General features: G+C 39.0%; 1 protein-coding gene across 7 annotated transcripts in view; it reads left to right on the top strand.

The window, feature by feature from the left end:
* The window catches only part of phldb1b (pleckstrin homology-like domain, family B, member 1b), a 196,098-nt gene that overhangs the window by 120,697 nt on the left and 55,401 nt on the right, over positions 1-20,000 (top strand). For 5 of the 7 annotated variants that reach the window (XM_060943763.1, XM_060943759.1, XM_060943758.1 and 2 more), the window contains 7 exons: positions 7,474-7,584; positions 10,743-10,832; positions 13,391-13,507; positions 13,887-14,045; positions 16,331-16,474; positions 18,635-18,751; positions 18,842-18,944. In XM_060943763.1, coding sequence (XP_060799746.1) covers positions 7,474-7,584; positions 10,743-10,832; positions 13,391-13,507; positions 13,887-14,045; positions 16,331-16,474; positions 18,635-18,751; positions 18,842-18,944 — 841 coding nt within the window. The remainder of the gene's footprint in view (positions 1-7,473; positions 7,585-10,742; positions 10,833-13,390; positions 13,508-13,886; positions 14,046-16,330; positions 16,475-18,634; positions 18,752-18,841; positions 18,945-20,000) is intronic. The other 2 variants (XM_060943760.1, XM_060943762.1) reach the window with 2 other exon arrangements.

Genomic DNA, 20,000 nt, shown 5'->3' with positions numbered 1-20,000 from the left:
TTAGTTCCAGTCTGGAACAGTCACACCACAACTATAATCCTGACTATCGTGTGTTGGTTTTCGTGGGAAAATGTAGCGGTTGTATGTTTGTGTGCACACCCAGTGCACTCAGTACACGATGGCTGACAGTGACCGTGAAGAAGAGCTGCTTTTGATGCTCATTTTGCACAGAAGGCAAAGTTGAAAGAAGAAGAAAAGGAGAATCTGGGTGCATGAAATCCTGCAGCATATGGATGACCTGCTAATCTCAGACTCCTGGCACTCCCGCATGTAACAGACCCACTCGGACAGTCAGTGGCGTGACTCACACAGCTATACACTATACATACATAAGACACATGCCTGTGTGTTTTGCTTTGAGAGTGTTTTTATAAATGAACCTTTAACACAAACAAGGAGCCTAAACTGTGGCTGACACATTTTATCCTGTTTACAGTGGGCGTTCCCACCGCGAAAGAGAAACCAATCGAAACCGAAAGAGTGAAAGTGATTATCATGCAGTTACCACGTGAACATTCTTTTGTGAATGCGTAAGTGGGCACTCAGCGCTCTGACTCAGGTGTGAGTAAGGTAACAAGTTTTATGTTTCATCAAATTTAGGTAATTTAAAAAATATAATAATTGGCAGTGGGCACATAAAGTGCATCAGACATGAGACCTCGCACTGCAAAATCTTTTTAACGTGATCCACAGATAGAACGCGCAGCCTTGCACACACTGCCACAAATACGAAGATCTTGTTTTTAATCTCGCACAGCCCCCCCCCCCCCCCCACACACACACACACACACACACATACACACACTTACCAGTCATACCCACTCTACTGCCGATGATCTTCCATACAGCTTCCTTTTTGCCTGTATCTTTGTACAGCTTGTGGGGTTCTTTGACACATCTATAATCACCTTCTCCTCCATTGATGTAACAAGGACGTACAAATGTGGAAAAATAGCATGTGCTCAGGCAACATCACCCGTAAATGATTCTCTGATTGCTCAGATGTTTTATCGGCTCAGGTCCAGGCCTGGAAAAATTGCTCCAGAAGCAATCTCACCGATGCTGATAAACCCAGGCCTGGGCTATAGGTATCGATATCAGTTTGGTGTGACCACCAACCACATAAACTGTAGGGGACCAATTTATTTATAGTTAGCGTTATACAGTATTGGTATTGTGGTAGTTATCATATTTAGGCACACCAGATCCATTACATTCTTTGGAATGCAATGGATTTGAAGTCAGATTAAATAAAGGAAATAAAAATGGCACAAATAAAGAAATAAAACCTGCATATGTAGGGGAGAGTGGGGTAAGATGAGCCACTTTTTACATTTTTCATCATAACTACATGTTAAAGCCATTTTTGCTTCCAGTCTACACACCATACCAAATTTCAAAGTGTACTGTTACTATCTGAGCAAAACATAATTGATAAGCTCTTATGGTTAGAGTGATATTACCTCTTGAAAAAAAAATGTCAAGTGGCTCAACTTGCCCCATGCACGGGGTAAGATGAGCCACCGTGTGGGGTAAATTGAGCCAACACAAAACATGTTAGGTTAACAAAGTAAACAACTTTTATTATTAGAAATGCAATCAATGAATCAAGTCAAGTCAATCAAGTGGGGGATAGGGCCGTTGCATAGAGAAGGGGAGATGAAGAGAGAGGTGATAGAACGAGATGGGATAGGGAGGGATAGATAGATGGATAGAGAGAGATATATGCGTAGATAGATAGAAAGAGGGATGGTTAGAGAGGGAATGAGAGATATACTATATTAAAGAAATTACTAAAACAGTAGAACAGTGCCAAAAGAATCTTATTTCTTTCAGTAGGTTAAAACATTGCTAAAACATGCAGCAATCATTCCATCAATCATTCAATCATTTCATCATTATTCAATGTTCCAAGCGTTCAAATGGCAAGGGAACACCATTTGCCTCTCCCTCCGTGCTGTCCCCCCAACAGTAAAGGGGCGGGGCAATTTTTTCACAATATCCTGTCTTGACAGGACAGCCTCATCTTTCTCTTTGAAGACAAAGGTTGGCTTTCTTGCAGAGCCATGGCATGACCGGCTTCTTTTGAGAAATCTTGCCTCTATTTCGAAGACATCCAATTTGATTATCTGGCCAATGAAGAAATGCACTTTCTTCTTCCCCGTGTATTTTGCCACAACATAATCCCCCACATCTAACAACTGGTCTTCCTCATCTGATGTCATATATATATATATATATATATATATATATATATATATATATATATATATATATATATATATATGTGTTGTTGTCATATATGACCAGTAAATGTGAAAACTTAAGTGTCATCCATATTGGGTAAGCTCAGCCACCAATGGGGTAAGTTGAGCCAGTGGCTCAACTTGCCCCACATCTAATGGCTCATCTTACCCCATGGCCACCATTTTGTAGAAAAATGCTAATAAAGGGGATTAGGCTAATCAAAATTATTTTTATTAGCATTCATATCATAGCTTAGAAAGCCACTAACTTAACCCTAATGTGTCTAAATATTATTCTACTTTTGTCTTCTCTAAATCATCTTCACTGTGGACAAACATGGAATTGACTTAGAAAGCACAAAAACACATTTTTATAAATATGTCCCTCACCTAGTTTGACATGTGGTGCTCCTCTCCACAAGTGTAAGTAAATGGTCCCGGCCCCCTTTGAATGTGGTCACATGGTCACATTTGTTTACTGTTTCTTAGAAACAGGGGGTGGCTCATCTTACCCCCTGGCTCATCTTACCCCGCTCTCCCCTACCTGCTGAAACAGTTATTAGAGAATCAACCATAGTTTTAAATGTATTCACCCAGTTGTTATGATTTTGTATTTATGTTTCCTTTTCTTTTACTTTTTTTTTAATTTCCCTGAGGGAACCCTCCCAAAGGGATCAATAAAGTTCTATCTAATCTAATCTAATCATTGCAGCCTTTTAATTTCGGACTGCAGAGCTTTTTATCTGATTTCAGAGTTAGGCAGTGATCACACTGTAAATTAGAGGAAAGATGTGTACTTGACAACGGCTGCCTTGTAAAATCTGGAGTGAGAGTTGCAAAAGTACTTGAATGAGAGAGTGGAGTTGTAAAAATCTTTTACGGTTGCAGAGAGATGATTTTAGTAAAAATCAATAACGGTAACTGCATGCTGACCCCCCCCAAACCACCACCACCACCACCTCTACCTAATGTAGCACAAAATAGAAAGGGTCCTAATTGGCACTGTTGGAACCAGAAAAGGCTGTAGTTTTATGAGCAACTTGGTTTTGGAGGTGAACCCTAACAAATTCCTGGCTGTGTGCTCGCTGCACACCATGCATATGGCACAACGCGCCACCCGGTCCTGCCAGCTCCAGCACTGAAAGTGAAAGTAAGTGCTGAACACAAACTTGACTCTTACTGTGCAGTGAGCTCTTTGGGATGGTGCTTCTGACTTTTGTTTCCAGATCGTAGGAACTGCTCTGCGTACCAGACGTCACTCAAATCCTTCTGTGTGAATCTGCCTCACAAATTTATCTTTTTCGAAATGTAATGAGCAGACATCAAACCGTCTTGTCTGTACAAATTGAACCCATTCATTCTGTAAGCATCCTGCCGACTTTGGGCTATAATGGATGAAAATTCCACTTTTTTTTACTGGCTGTGCTTGACCAGCCTTGAAGGACACACCTCTTAGGTGTGTCCTTCAAGGCTTTAGTTTTGTTTGTTTTGGAAAAAAAATCATTAAAAATGTGCTACACTTTGCAAAGCAGATGAAGCCAGAAATGTCTATGCATATGACGTCACTTCCTTTGAGTTAACGGTCACTTACGAGGAATGCATTTGTGTAATGGTGGACTCAAAATCAAACTTTACCGGCTAAATAGAACATGTTCCCAGTCTTGTACTAGAATACAATTTTGACCATAAACCATTTAACATGTCTAGTTTTATAAGGTATAATTTCCAGGGATGATGTCATTTTCGTAAGACTAGCACTTTAAATTTCAGATTTTTCTGTCTGATATATAAATACACACTAAATAAATAAATAAATAATTTGTGTGTATGTATGTACGTACAGTGGTGCTTGAAAGTTTGTTAACCCTTTAGAATTTTCTATATTTCTGCATAAATATGACCTAAAACATTTTCACACAAGTCCTAAAAGTAGATAAAGAGAACCCAGTTAAACAAATGAGACAAAAATATTACACTTGGTCATTTATTTATTGAGGAAAATGATCCAATATTACATATCTGTGAGTGGCAAAAGTATGTGAACCTTTGCTTTCATTATCTGGTGTGACCTCCTTGTGCAGCAATAACTGCAACTAAAAGTTTCCGGTAACTGTTGATCAGTCCTGCACACCAGCTTAGAGGAATTTTAGCCCATTCCTCTGTACAGAACAGCTTCAACTCTGGGATGTTGGTGGGTTTCCTCACCCATGAACTGCTCGCTTCAGGTCCTTCTGCAACATTTTGATTGGATTAAGGTCAGGACTTTGACTTGGCCATTCCAAAACATTAACTTTATTCTTCTTTAACCATTCTTTGGTAGAACGAATTGTGTGCTTAGGGTTGTTGTCTTGCTGCATGACCCACCTTCTCTTGAGATTCAGTTCATGGACAGATGTCCTGACATTTTCCTTTAGAATTCACTGGTATAATTCAGAATTCATTGTTCCATAAATGATTGCAAGCCGTCCTGGCCCAGATGCAGCAAAACAGGCCCAAACCATGATACTACTACCACCACCATGTTTCACAGATGGGATAATTGCATTCTTATGCTGGAATGCAGTGTTTCCCTTTCTCCAAACATAACGCTTCTCATTTAAACCAAAAAGTTCTATTTTGGTCTCATCCGTCCATGAAACATTTTTCCAGTAACCTTCTGGCTTGTCCACGTGCTTTTTAGCAAACTGCAGATGAGCAGCAATGTTCTTTTTGGAGAGCAGTGGCTTTCTCCTTGCAAGCCTGCCATGCACACCATTGTTGTTCAGTGTTCTCCTGATGGTGGACTCATGAACATTAACATTAGCCAATGTGAGAGAGGCCTTCAGTTGCTTAGAAGTTACCCTGGGGTCCTTTGTGACCTCGCCAACTATTACACGCCTTGTTCTTGGAGTGATCTTTGTTGTTGACCACTCCTGGGAAGGGTAACAATGGTCTTGCATTTCTTCCATTTGTACACAGTCTGTCTGACTGTGGATTGGTGGAGTCCAAACTCTTTAGAGATGATTTTGTAACCTTTTCTAGCCTGATGAACATCAACAACGTTTTTTCTGAGGTCCTCAGAAATCTCCTTTGTTCGTGCCATGATACACTTCCCCAAACATGTGTTGTGAAGATCAGACTTTGATAGATCCCTGTTCTTTAAATAAAACAGGGCGCCCACTCACACCTGATTGTCATCCCATTGATTGAAAACACCTGACTCTAATTTCACCTTCAAATTAACTGCTAATCCTAGAGGTTCACATACTTTTGCCACTCACAGATGTGTAATATTGGATCATTTTCCTCAATAAATAAATGACCAAGTATAATGTTTGTCTCATTTGTTTAACTGGGTTCTTTTTATCTACTTTTAGGACTTGTGTGAAAATCTGATTGTGTGTTGGGTCATATTTATGCAGAAATATAGCAAATTCTAAAGGGTTCACAAATGCCGCTTTTCCACTACCAATGCGGCTGAGTTGGGCTGAGCCGTGCCGGGCTGAGTCGAGCTGAGTGGGGCTGTTGGAGTTGCATTTCGACTACAACCGCGCTGAACCGTGCAGGCTGGAAGTGGGTGGACACATTGGGTGGAGTTACTGAAAGTGGGTGGACGTCACGTGATGTCGTTAGGCGGCGCAAACGATGACATCAGTGAGCTTTTAAGCGGTAGTCTCACGACCCGGATAGTAAACAATAAACATGGAGGACATGGAGTCGTTAGTGTTGCTGGTCTTGGTGCTGTGGCTTGTTGTCACCGACAACGCCAACAGATACTGGCAAGAGCGTATAGATGAGGCGAGGCGCATAAGGCTTCAGAAATTCTCATAATTCTTCTTCTTCCGGGTTTACGGTGTTTACAGTTCCCAGCGTGCTCGCGGGGCGTGTGTGGGCATGTGAGGACACTCCTCCTCACCAATCAGTGCACAGGGGAGTGTCTGCTCACGCCCCTAGCCCCACTCGGCTCGGTTTGGCTCGCTTCAGCCCCACTCCAAAACCGTGCAAGTTTTGGTTGCTGAGCAGGGCTGAAGTGAGCTGAGTCGTGCTGCTCTGAGGTAGTCAAAACGCGAGCCGTGTCGGGCTGAAGTGAGCTGAAAAAGGGTAGTGGAAAAGGGCCAAAACTTTCAAGTGTGTGTGTGTGTGTGTGTATGCTATGTATGTATGATTGCCTCCCCCCCATCAAAACAATGGAAGTGTTTTAATTTACTTTATAATCTTGTCTATGCATTCTTCTTGTATCACATTGGGTAAGGAGCAAGGTCAAAAACCTTGTTAGCTTGGTGTGATTTCCTCACATGGTGAATGTTACACTGAGAAAGTTGTCAGATAGTTGTCAGTGCCAGAAAAACAGACATAAGCCTAATCAGTTCATGGTGTAATCAGATACCGGCTGTCTGTAATGTAACCTGTAATGTTTATTTTGTATTTATCTCAACCGTCGTTAAACTTAAAGCACCACTGAGTGGTGCAGATATTGTCTTTCAGATTGTCTATATCTGTCAGAGACTCTTGTTACTGTGATCTCAAGAATGAGTGTTTTTGTTTAAAATTATCCAGCAGATGAACTGATTTTGGATTTGATTCAAAATTGATTCAAATGGAAGAAATAGTTCTTAAATAATTTGCTTCCTGTTTGAAGTATAATTTAAGCGTATTTCTGGCATACAAATTGGTAACAAGGACTAGACTTGTGGTGGAGGCATCCCAGTGAGTTCTACTTGTTGAGTTATTGGTTTGAAATTTACTTGGGACTATAATAACTAATTAACAGCACTTATGGTAATAGTTGAGATTAGCTGTTTTCCATCTGGACATTAGTGAGGTTAGGCACTGATTTGGGGTGAGAAGGACTCTTGCACAGTCAGTATTCCAGTACATCCTAAAGGTGTTCGGAGGGGTTGAGGTCAGGGTTCTGTGCAGGACATTAGAGTTCTTCCACTCCACCCTTGTCAGTCCATGTCTTCATGGACCTTGCTTTGTGCTCAGGGGCATTGTTGTACTGTAACGTGTTTGGTTACAGATGGGTATTAGACGAGACTAGACATGAATGTTGTGTCAAAGTCAAAAAGACAGACAGCATGAACTATCTCAAGGTTATCAGCCAGACAACTGGATAAACTTGGTTATTGCTTCCCTGCCAAGACGGATAGCAACAACCAGTGAACATGTCCCAATGTAACCTGTTTAAATGGGAAACCTAATTATGAATGTGTGCATGATTATTTAATGGACCTGATGTGTTTTGAAGGAAAAAGTTGCAGTGCTGGAGAAGCAGGCCAATCAGCTGGGCCTGCAGGCTGCACAGGAGTGTGAAAAGCTGGCTAAAGAGCAGAGTGTCACCCTGCAGCTACTTCAGAAGGTACGCAATGAGCGAATGAGGCTAGTGAATTAGTGCTAGAGTTACATGCATGTTTGAAACCACAGCCAAATCACTGTATACTTTAGGTCATGCATCATCTTCAGCAGCTTAATGCAGCAGACATAACTGCCCAAACCAGACAGTGCCTTACACTTTACTACACACAGCTCCTCGTTCATGTTTCATTCATACATTATCTACTATTTTGCAATACAGTACGCACACGTGCGCACACATTAACCGTGCTAATTACAGTGCCTTCCCGAGGTGCTCGCTAAAATAGCTCGTAATATTGAAGTTTGGGGGGGACAATATAGTTTATACAATATAGTTTAAAAATATATATTTTTATATAATTATTTGCAAATAAAAAATGCAAAAATTGTGATTGCATAAGGATTCACCCCTGTTGCTGTGCAACTCCTAAAATAGTTCTGGTGCAACCAGTTGTCGTCAACAGTCCCATAATTCAATAAATGGAGCTCACCTGTGTGGAATTAGTGTCACATGATCTCAATATATTTAAATACACCTGGAAGGCCTCAGTTTGTTAGAAGACCTAAACAAATCACATCATGAAGAAAAAAAAATGAGCCATCAAAACAGGTTCTAGAAAATTATCAGTCAGGGTTTGATTTTTTTTTTTTTTTTAAATAAACATCCTTCAGATCACAGAAAATCCATTATTAATAGATGGAAAGAATACGGCATAGCCCAGCCTAGAGAAATGCATCCACTACAATTCAGTGATCGAGATTAGTCAGAGATGCAGCCAAGGAAGGTGCCAAGGCTGACTCTGAAGGAGCTTGTAAAGAGCTACAGCTCATATGGTGGATAATCTTACCCTGGACACCCTACAAAGCTGAACTTTATGGATGAGTGGTGAGCCATATGGAGTTTGCCAAAAACACATTGGGGTCTCGGACCAAAAAAGCATGGAAAAAGATTTTCTGGTGTGATAAGTCCAAAATGTAACTTTTTGGCCTTGGCATAAAGCTGTATGTTTTGGAAGAAACTCAACACTGCTCATCACTCTGAGAACAGAGCCTGCAGTGAAGCATGGTGGCGGCGGCAGTGGCATCATGTCACCCTTAGCCTCTTGGTTACTTCTGTGACTGTCATCCTTACCTGATCACTGATTTTTGGTGGGTTCTACACAAGTTTATTATAACTAGAATGTGCAGGAGGAAGGTCTGGGGCTTTATTTGGTAAATGTAGAAAATAATAAATGATGTATAGCACAGGGAAAATAGGGAGAAGGGTTGGTCTTCAACACTGATTATGAAAAAATGTACCCTGTGCTTTATGGCATCTAGTGAAGTACTGAACTACAACCCCTGGCAAAAAGTATGGAATCACCAGTCTTGAATGAGCACTCATTCACACGTTTTATTCTGTAGAACAAACCCAGATCACAAACATGATACAATAATAGTCATTCCAAAGTGCACCTTCTTGGCCTTCAGAAACACTAAAAGAAATGAAGAAAAAGCATTGTGGAAGTCAGTAAATGTTACTTTTATAGACCAAGCACAGGGAAAAAAATATGGAATCACTCAATTCTGAGGAAAAAAATATGGAATCATGAAAAACAGACAAACAAAAGAACATTCAAAACACATCACTAGTACTTAGTTGCACCACCTCTGGCTTTTATAATGGCTTGCAGTCTCTTAGGCATGGACTTGATGAGTGACAAACAGTATTCTTCATCAATCTGGTGCCAACTCTCTTTGATTGCAGTTGCCAGATCAGCTTTGCAGGCTGGAGCCTTGTCGTGGACCATTTTTTTCAATTTCCACCACAAGTTTTCTATTGGGTTGAGATCTGGGCTATTTGCAGGCCATGACATTGACTGGATGTGTCTTTCACCAAGGAATGCTTTCACAGTTTTTGCTCTATGGCACGATGCATTGTCATCTTGGAAAATTATTTCATCATCCCCAAACATCTTTTCAATTGAAGGGATAAGAAAACTGTCCAAAATGTCAATGTAAACCTGTGCATTTATTGAAGAAGTAACCACAGCCATCTCCCCAGTGCCTTTGCCTGACATGCAGCCCCATATCATCAAGGATTGTGGAAATTTGGATGTTTTCTTCAGGCAGTCCTCTTCATAAATCTCACTGGAACGGCACCAAACAAAAGTTCCAGCATCATCACCTTGTCCTATGCAGATTCGTGATTCATCACTGAAGATAACTTTCATCCAGTCATCCACAGTCCATGATTGCTTCTCCTTAGCCCATTGTAGTCTTGTTCTTTTCTGTTTAGGTGTCAATGATGGTTTTCTTTTAGCTTTCCTATATGAAAATCCCATTTCCTTTAGGCGATTTCTCACGGTTCGGTCACATACTTGTACATTGACTCCAGCTTCCTCCCATTTATGCTTCATTTGTTTTGTTGTACTTTTTCGGTTTTCAAGACATATGGCCTTAAGTTTTTTGTCTTGACGCTTTGTTGTCTTCCTTGGTCTACCAGTACGCTTGGCTTTAAAAACCTTCCCATGCTGTTTGTACTTGGTCCATATCTTAGATACAGCTGACTGTGAACAGCCCACATCTTTGGCAACCATGCGTGAAGAGTTACCTTCTTTAAGAAGTTTGACAATCCTCTCTTTTGTTTCAAGAGACATCTCTCTTGTTGGAGCCATGATTCTTGCCAATCCACTTGGTCCAGCAGCCCTCCAAGGTGTGATAACTTCGCTGTTTCTAACTGCAGACTAACGAGCAGATCTAATCTGAGGCAGGTGTCAATTTAGGGAAAGGAAATTGACTGGGTGAGTCCTTATTTTTTACCTGAAAATTGAGTGATTCCATATTTTTTTTTCCTCAGAATTGAGTGATTCCATATTTTTTTTTCCTCAGAATTGAGTGATTCCATATTTTTTCCCTGTGCTTGGTCTATAAAAGTAACATTTGCTGACTATCACAATGTATTTTCTTCATTTATTTTAGTGTTTCTGAAGGCCAAGAAGTTGCACTTTGGAATGACTTTATTATTGTATCATGTTTGTGATCTCAGTTTGTTCTACATAAATAAAACGTCTGAATGAGTGCTCATCCAAGACTGGTGATTCCATACTTTTTGCCAGGGGTTGTATATGATGGTCTGGTGCAAGTGGGTTTCTCCTTTCTTACATATGCATGATTTTACAGGAGAAGGAGAGGCTGGCTGGTCTGGAGAAGAGATATTTCAGCTTAACTGGAAGCAGAACTTTCCCTAAAGGTTCCAGCACTTTAAAAGAGGTAAGGGTATATTTAAACCTGTGAAAACAAATGTTTAATGAACAAATTTAGAATGGTGAGACCAAGTGTTTTGAAGCTTAGTTTTTCTTTAATCTTTTTTTCTCCCCATATGGTTTCTAATAACATCTTTTACTTGTTGTACTCTGAATGAATTCAGAGTTCGTTATATGTAATTTCATGTTGTTTGCCTATTTAATATAGAAAGCTATTTTGAATATAATAATCAAACACAGTGTGGTTAAAGTTGGCCAGAGCTGACGTTAACTAATTGTTACTGACAAAATAGATTTGACTGTTTGCCTCCCATCCAGCATTCAAAAAAATTAGTGCTTTTTCACTGGTCTTGCATTAGGACCATGTTTTTTTTTTTTTTTTTAAATCATGACCCAAAACAGCTAAACTTTCTAATACTTGTAATATATTTTAGAAAACCATTTGTGCTGTAAAAAGCTGTGTCGACAGGCACCGAAACACTAAATGGCAATGAGGGAAACGCATATACAGTAGTGCTTGAAAGTTTGTGAACCCTTTAGAATTTTCTATATTTCTGCATAAATATGACCTAAACACAATCAGATTTTCACACAAGTCCTAAAAGTAGATAAAGAGAACCCAGTTAAAAAATGAGAAATATTATACTTGGTCATTTATTTATTGAGGAAAATGATCCAATATTACATATCTGTGAGTGGCAAAAGTATGTGAACCTTTTGCAGTTAATTTGAAGGTGAAATTAGAGTCAGGTGTTTTCAATCAATGGGATGACAATCAGGTGTGAGTGGGCACCCTGTTTTATTTAAAGAACAGGGATCTATCAAAGTCTGATCTTCACAACACATGTTTATGGAAGTGTATCATACATATGTGAACAAAGGAGATTTCTGAGGACCTCAGAAAAAACGTTGATGCTCATCAGGCTGGAAAAGGTTACAAAACCATCTCTAAAGAGTTTGGACTCCCACCAATCCACAGTCAGACAGATTGTGTACAAATGGAGGAAATTCAAGACCATTGTTACCCTCCCCAGGAGTGGTCGACCAACAAAGATCACTCCAAGAGCAAGGCGTGTAATAGTCGGCGAGGTCACAAAGGACCCCAAGGTAACTTCTAAGCAACTGAAGGCCTCGCTCACATTGGCTAATGTTCATGAGTCCACCATCAGGAGAACACTGAACAACAATGGTGTTTTGGCGGTGCGCCAAAGTATATGCATACTTAAGAGAATACGGTTATGCATTGACCTGATTTTTGATGGCTTTTGCAACTGTACAAACGGCGCATGTGTACCAGCACAGGGAACTCAATCATAAGTGCAAGGCAACATATCTCAAAACGCTTGACCACTGGGCATCGAAATTTGTCTTTATTTACATAAGATAGATGGGTTTTTATCCAGCACTTTATTTTTAATTTGCTTTAAATTTTTTTTATTTACTAGCACTGTAGCAGTCCTTGGCATGAAGAACAATAGCAGAGAGTCTCTGATGGGTGCAGACGCGTTTTATTCCTCATGAACACGAGTATAGTATTGAACACTGGACATCAAACGCCATACACTGAGCACTGTGACAACTAAAGAAAACAAAAATAATGTCACATGGTTGTAAACAAAAACACAATTTTGCAGAGTAATGTTTACAGACTCTGCTCTGAACGTTACACACCGTGCTTCGCTCAACCAAGGGTACAAACCTCTGTACATTAGCCAGACATGCACTGTTGGCCTCTGTGCTCAAAGTCTTGTGTTAAACCACGGTTCAACCAGTGCACCAAACACAAACAGAACGCACTCAGTAAACACCACACAAACTTTACATTGTACATGAATGACATATCAGAATGACAGATAGCAAAGTTTTATAACGTACCGTGCTAAACCTCTGACGGAGGCACATGGTGCGTAAACACTTCAGCAAGCATCTGTAGCATAACAGATACACCTTCCTGAGCTGATAGCTCCACCCAGAACATGAATGATGAGTGACAGCTCTGGCCACCACTTACAAACACCTTTTACACTCATCAGGAGCTCCACTTTTAGGCAGTGCCTAAATATTTTATTATTTTGATGGTAAACATATCCATTGCTTTTTCAGCAAAGAGCACACTCAAGTTGAAAGCAGAAATGGCATATGTATTTCAGCATAAGCATGCAATTAAATTACCTGTAAATTTATGAAAAATAAAATTGAGAAACCACTCTACGCTTTTGACATATGATTGGGATACATCCAGTGAGCTGAGAACCACTGCAATAAATTCAATTCATGGTGTCTGTGTAGAGAAACAGGAAATGAAATGCTGGGGAAGTAAACTGCAGCAGATGTGTAAACCTGTAAACGTGCTCTGCATTGTCTTGGGACAGTGCTTCATAGAGAATGAGCACTTTCTGTGAACTCGAAGCATTTTTATTGATTATAATGGCTTCAGATTAATTTGATGTCATAATTGGGAGATGTGGTCAGTAGGATGTGCATGTGAAGAAACTGGCTAAGATACTTTTTATGTACATAGCGATTGACCTCTGCTCCTGTGTAAATGGTTTGGTGGCTGTACAGGGGTACTGCAGGATGGCGGCTTCATATAGGATGTATGTGAGCGATACCCAGCTGACCAACTCTGCTTCCCATGACCCCTTTCTTACATTTGACCCCGCTGTAGCTGCCCACTGTGAGGTATCATAGTGCTCTGACTTTCATTTCTTTACCTCTCTGTTGTGTGCTTGCACTTACTGTATGCTGCATACTCATAAATGGCTTGCTTTAATACACGACCATTTACTTTGCTTAAGAATATAAGCATTGCACATTCAGCATATGTTATCCAGTATTAAATGGCTTAAACCATTAGCTCAGTGATTTTTAGAAGAGCATACGTAAAATGCTTTATTATAAAACTAGAACACCGTTTAATTATGTAATATCAGAATTTCATGCTCATCAATGATATTTGAGTAAATAATTTTTGTGCTTGTCTGTCCTTTAACCTTTTGACCTGTCTCACTCCTTTCCTCTTTATTCCCTTCCATCTGCTTCCGTCCATGCTGGGTTTCAGGACTATATTACCGTGGGCCAATTAAACCAGATCTATGGGATGCCGAAGGTGGATTCTTCCCCCACCTCTCCTGCCCAATTGCGTCAGCCCACCCTCACTGAGCCTGCCTTTTCCTGTCTTCCTTCCCCCCATGGCTCGTCTCTTTCTCTTGGTTTTGAGGTGTGTCTCTTTACCTTTGAAAATAACTCCTCTTCTAGCCCCTGTTTTTTGGCACATTAATCTGTCTGACATTAGCACCCTTAAATTCAGTTTGTGCAGTAAATCAAATGACTCTAAACTTGTCTTTTTCAACAATGTTGAGATATGTTGTCGTTAATACAAAGATTTCATGCCGGAGCAGAATGCAATCAAAAGTGGAAAAAAGGTGAAAGAATATACCCAAGCTATATTTCTTTTCGTTAATGACGTGCAATAAATATTACACACTGAAAATTTAAATTATATTGGCTGGCTTTTTTTTTCGTGGTATATCTGATGTATTCCATTCAGCTAGCATGATTCTGAACGAGTCGAAGATGAGCAGCTGAATGGAATATATCTGATACACCACAAAAAAGCTATTATTATACATTCCTTTCGGGTCTTCAACGCGTCTTTCTCTTTCAAAAATTTCTCAATCTTCTGTTTTTAACGAAGCAAATTCTTGTGTGTTTACTAATTGTCAGTTACTCGCTAACATGGAAGTTTTACGTCTCTGCTGTATGACGTCATGTCTTGCCAACCATGCAATATCGTAAACCATATTCAACTCTCATTCTCCATTGGGTAGAGTGACATAATACATGTAGTATAAGTGATATGCTAACAATATTGCAAGCTATCAAACCAAATGAATGAAACCCATGAGAAGGGTATAGAAAACATTTTTATTCCATCAAAAAAGTGTCTGGTATGTATAATAATTAATTTTATTGCTCTTATATTACTTCATGTTGCCTTGTCCCTGCTGTGAGTATTTTTGGTCATATTAAAACATTTATCATGTTTATGTAGTAATTCTTGATGATTAAGTATTCAACATTTAACAAGGAAACAATGAACTTGTAAATGGCATTGCTTTAGTTTATATGGATGGCAGAGCCTCCAGGAAAATGAAGCTTTCTGGCAGTTCTCTCCTTCTCCAATTAAAAACACGCCCATCTGTATGGCTTAGGGCTGTGATTGGACAGTGATTTGCATTTCAGTGTGACACGACTGCAACACAGTGATGAAAGTGTGAAATGAAGTGGAACAGGAAAATGCATTCATTTCTAACTGAAGCAACAGAAGAGATAAAGCAATATAAGAGCAATGATTTTACTTTTCAGTGTTGTACATTTTCTGCATGTTGCTAACGAACAGCAATATGGTTTATGTATGGTATTTCACGTTTTGTTTTGACAGAATCTTCTCTATTAGGCATGACAATATATCATGCAAAGAAAAATCATGAGACAAATTCAAATTGAAATAAAAAATGAATCACGATTATCAGGCTACATAAGGTCTTAGTTTTTTAGTGGTAATTGTGTTTTGACAGCAGGGGGCACAATACTGTACAATAGCAGGACTGCATGTGACTTCAACATTGGCAGAAGTAACACAGCTCTAATCTGTGACAAACATGCAAAAAACAGATCTAAAATGGGAAAGAGCTGTTGTGCGATTGACTACAAATAGATTTAAGAAGAAATTGGAGCTTTTTTTTTTAACAGACTGCTGAAAGTTAAAGAGAATAGAGGAAGTATAAATGTTCAAGTTTTTATTAAGAAAAGGCCTATTTGTTAAAGTTTTCACTTTTAATAAAAGGAATATTTTAGTTAATAGGTTATTATATTTTACTCCAACCTTTACAAATATGGGGAAATAAATATTGTTGGTTATTAAGAAAATAAAACAAGTGTGGTGTGGATTTTTTTTCTCTTCTTTCAAACATGATGTAGTTTTAGGAAGTTATCAAGCTCTCTGGTTGATTACTGCTCTTGTTGACGTCCTGCTGCCATCTGAAGAGCTGGTTCATTACATGGTCTTTTCAAATAAAAGGTCTCTGCATGTGAATAGTTACAATAGTTTACATGTACAGATGATGTAGAAGATTCACTAGTCCTAAGTCAACAATAGAATATTAAAAGCGTTTGCACAGGACAGGAAGTGTGAAGTGTAAACAGCAAGTTTACATGTAAGGTACAGAGGTTTGCTGAGTAAAAATTTGACACCGTCCAACAGATGATTAGTTTACTGATTTGATTTGATTGATTCTAGCTCATTTGGGACCATCTCCAAGACGCCTTTGGTAGAAAACCGAAACCAATTTCTCTAAAGCAGATTAATAACTGTTCACTATCTTCATTAAACCTTTCTGCTTTCAGTTCCACAATAACATTTATCTCCTTTTTTGTCTTTCCCCCACTCTCTCGTCTCATAACATTCCCCCCACCTTCATGTGTGTTCCGATGTGGGTAAAGAGTCAGCCGGAGCGGCTTAGGCCTCAAATTCCCGGGCTAGATTTAGAGCACTGGTACCAGGAGGTGATGGCGGCTGGAGATCCCAGCCAGCTGTGCTCGCCTCATCTCCCGGCTAAAGCTCACTCAGCACACAGTCCTCTGCAGGTAACCCAAGCCATGCAGACCCAACCTCCCTCTTTTTCTTTTCCCCCATTCTCATTTCTTCATGTCTTCATCGTCATGTAGGTCTCTCTTAATGCATGGTAGCTCCAGTCTAAAGCCTATGCTGTATATTGTTGAGGAACATTGTCATATTGTTTGGGTTTTATTTGGTTGTGTTTGGACTTTGTGACTCATGGCCACCGTTCTGCTGGCAAACAAACTGGAAAGGTCACACACCTTCAAGAAATGCCTAAACAGTTAAGCGGTCTGCTTGATTAAAAGTATTTAGTTGTATGGGATAAATCGGCTGGCTTTTTTTTTTTTTTTTTGGTATTACAGCCAGAAATTTAGAACAATTTTTTTCCAGGATGAGAATCATTTTCTCATAGGTTATTTTTTCCATATCTGGAAAATATTATGATTGAATATTGATTATACAAAATTAAGTGCCTGTTTAGTACATAACCATGACTTTTAAATAATAGTGATGATATTGTATTTACTGTATAACAAACTTTTTATTTGGTATCTTGCATGCATAGAAAAGCAACTTCGAAAGTGTATTGCTTTACATAATAATGTAGGATACTACAAATAATATAAAAATCTAAAACAAAAGAGAGCAAACATTCGGGGAGAGCGGGGAGGCTTGAGAAGTTTCCAGCTTTTGTAGATTGTTTGAAATTCTTTGCAGGTAGTGTCATTCATATCACATTAGAGAGCATTTACAACACCCTCTTAGCACATTAGTTTTTCAGCTTGTCACATGTATACTGGCCTTCAGACTTCATTTTTTCTGTCATTTTATGCAGGGAAACGTGAGATGTTGGGAGACTTGGGACATAGTGGGGAGACATGGAACAAAAATAAAATACCTAGCTTAATCCTACATGTTTAATTTTTATTTATCAAAACGTGTAACATATGAACTGTATAAACACACAATGCTGGTACAGTGATAGAAAAATGTCAGTTTGCCCAAAACCTCACTTGAAAAAACAGTTCTGTTCTCAAGGAATGAAACGTTTAATCCTCATGCAGGGGGACACCCACATTTTTAACAAACAAAAAAATTAAGCACTTTTATTATTATTTGTAAACCACAAGAAAAAAAACTTGAACTGTCCCAACTCTCTCCATCTGGCAATTTAAAAAAAAAAAACCTTAAATATATATATATTTTTCTCCCCCTGAATTTAAGTTTAATAAATAATACTACTGTATATACGGTAATTCTAGGCTACATCCTTTAATTCCTAATAAATCCCCAATTCACCAACGCTGGTGAATTGGGGATTTATTAGGAATTAAAGGATGTAGCCTAGAATTACCGTATATACAGTAGTATTATTACACCATTGAATAGAGGTGGAGGTGAGGGAAAATACAAGTTTTGGTTGATTAAAATATTGAACTGCACAAACCTACTGCAGTGTCCAGCTTCATGGCTCCAAAGGAGTCGGTTACTCTAAAGGGGCAACATCTAACTTCTGATATCATCTAAAACCTGACTGGTTGAAATTAATTGTTGGGAATACAAACTGTCCCAAGTTCCTCTGCTCTCCCCTAATATAGACCAATACTGGTAATTTAAAAAATGGTTAGGAAATGTAACATTTTATGTGTCAGTCTGGGAAATCCTGTTGATGTGGCTAAATTCTGGCAACCATTCAGAAAATAGGGTTTTTCTGCCCATGTTTCACCAAAATAACATGGAAATATTTATCTACTTATTAATCTTGCCAAGGCTATATTCCTGCAAAGATCATGTTTGGTAAGTAGTCAGTTTAACAAACATGGTGGCAAAAACCATCAGTCTGCTCAAAGATATCTTGGCTAGTTACATCACAGTCACACTTTGAATAAGGTGGTGTTTAGCGACAAGTCAATGCTATTTTCTCCCTTTTCATTTTTGGGATTAATAAGATTTTAAATTATGTACGTTTACTTCTGACTGACACACATGCAGATGAGATGCATATTTGAGTCTGCAGTTTCAGAAATAATTTCACAATGTGGGAAGTTTTTTCCCAGGCCTCTGCACATTTTACAAACCTTTTTTTTTTTTTAAAAGACTGAAGAACTAAAAACATGATGAAACATTTCCTTAAAACAGAGTGTGGTGTGATTGTGTATAAACGGTCTGGTTTCTCTGCTCTGTAGGTGTACCGCTCCAGGCTCGACAGTGATGTCAGTCAATCCTCACAGAAACCAAAAGTGAGTGCTGGACTTTCCCCCACTTATACCACTGCAACGCTTGGCCGCAACACTTCCTCCAGGGTAACGCACGCGCTATGTAATACTCTTAAATTATCACACACTACTGCGGTTCAACTGGAGTTGTAAATAATTATATATTCACTTGCCCAGAGTCCAATCATGGTGGCCAACAGCACCGGCAGTCTCCCACGCAACCTCGCAGCTACTTTACAAGACATTGAGATGAAGAGACAGCGGGCACTGCAACAGAAAGGTAGTCACACAGCGTTTTTTTTGTTTGTTTTTAAAAGTTGCCACCACACACAAAAGTAGCTGCAATGGAGCTGGAGTTTTACTTCTTTTATTCTGTTCGGATCAAGATTACAGAAAGAGAAATCCTGAGCATTTTTTTCCAGTACAAAACTTTGAGCTTGGCTTTAATCAACCCAAAAGATTGTTTTTAGAAATTATGTATATTAAAGATTGCAGACGTGATGAGCAGAGATTAAAAATGGTACCTCTGTGTGTGTGTGTGTGTGTGTGTGTGTGTGTAAAACAAAAAAAGGTGACTGAATCCCTGTCACATGATCTCTATTACCTTTGAGTAAAACATTGTTCTTATGACAACTAATAGACTTGGAAATAAGGTGTACGGAGTGTTTTTAAATAAGTGATAGTTTTATTGTTAGACAAGGTTCTTGTGCAGGTTTGGAAAATCTGGAATTGTGTGGAATTTATAGGCCATTATTTTCCAGACTTGGAAATGTATAGAAATTTAAGAAAAAGTTGTGGAATATTTTTTTTATTTTTTTATTTATTTCCCCTATTGTCCAGGTTATCTCATTTGCATTATATCACACAGCATTTACTGTAGCAGATGCTCTTATCCAGGGCAACGTGCAACAAGTGTAAAAGTCTGGTACAAGAAGTGCGAACAAGTTCTTGTCCAGAAGTTCAGCACGTGTGTTAAATCTACAGTAAATGTGTTGCAATTAGGGTAACAGCCAGAGATGCATTGCAATACTCACAGGAGACAGGAAGGTGAAATACACAGATGAGTTCAGTTTCTTCTCTAATGTAGTAAACATTTTATTGTTTTCATAATAAAACAATAAAGGTCATTCTACAACCTAGGAATGTAAGGAAAGAAAACCGGATATAGAAATGCTGCAAAGCTCAATTTGATAAGTCTCAAATGTTTTTGGATCTTTTTTTTTTTTCACAAGAAATGGGAAGAATACTCTGGTCAATGGGAGATCCATTTCTAGAAGGTGAACAGAACGTTAGGGTTAAACGAAACATCAAGGCTTAAATTTTTGTATAACACATC

Source organism: Neoarius graeffei, chromosome 17 (assembly GCF_027579695.1).
Source record: "Neoarius graeffei isolate fNeoGra1 chromosome 17, fNeoGra1.pri, whole genome shotgun sequence".
NCBI lineage: Eukaryota > Metazoa > Chordata > Actinopteri > Siluriformes > Ariidae > Neoarius > Neoarius graeffei.
The sequence above is the reverse complement of the archived record's forward strand: the minus strand, read 5'-3'. Positions and strand labels throughout refer to the sequence as shown.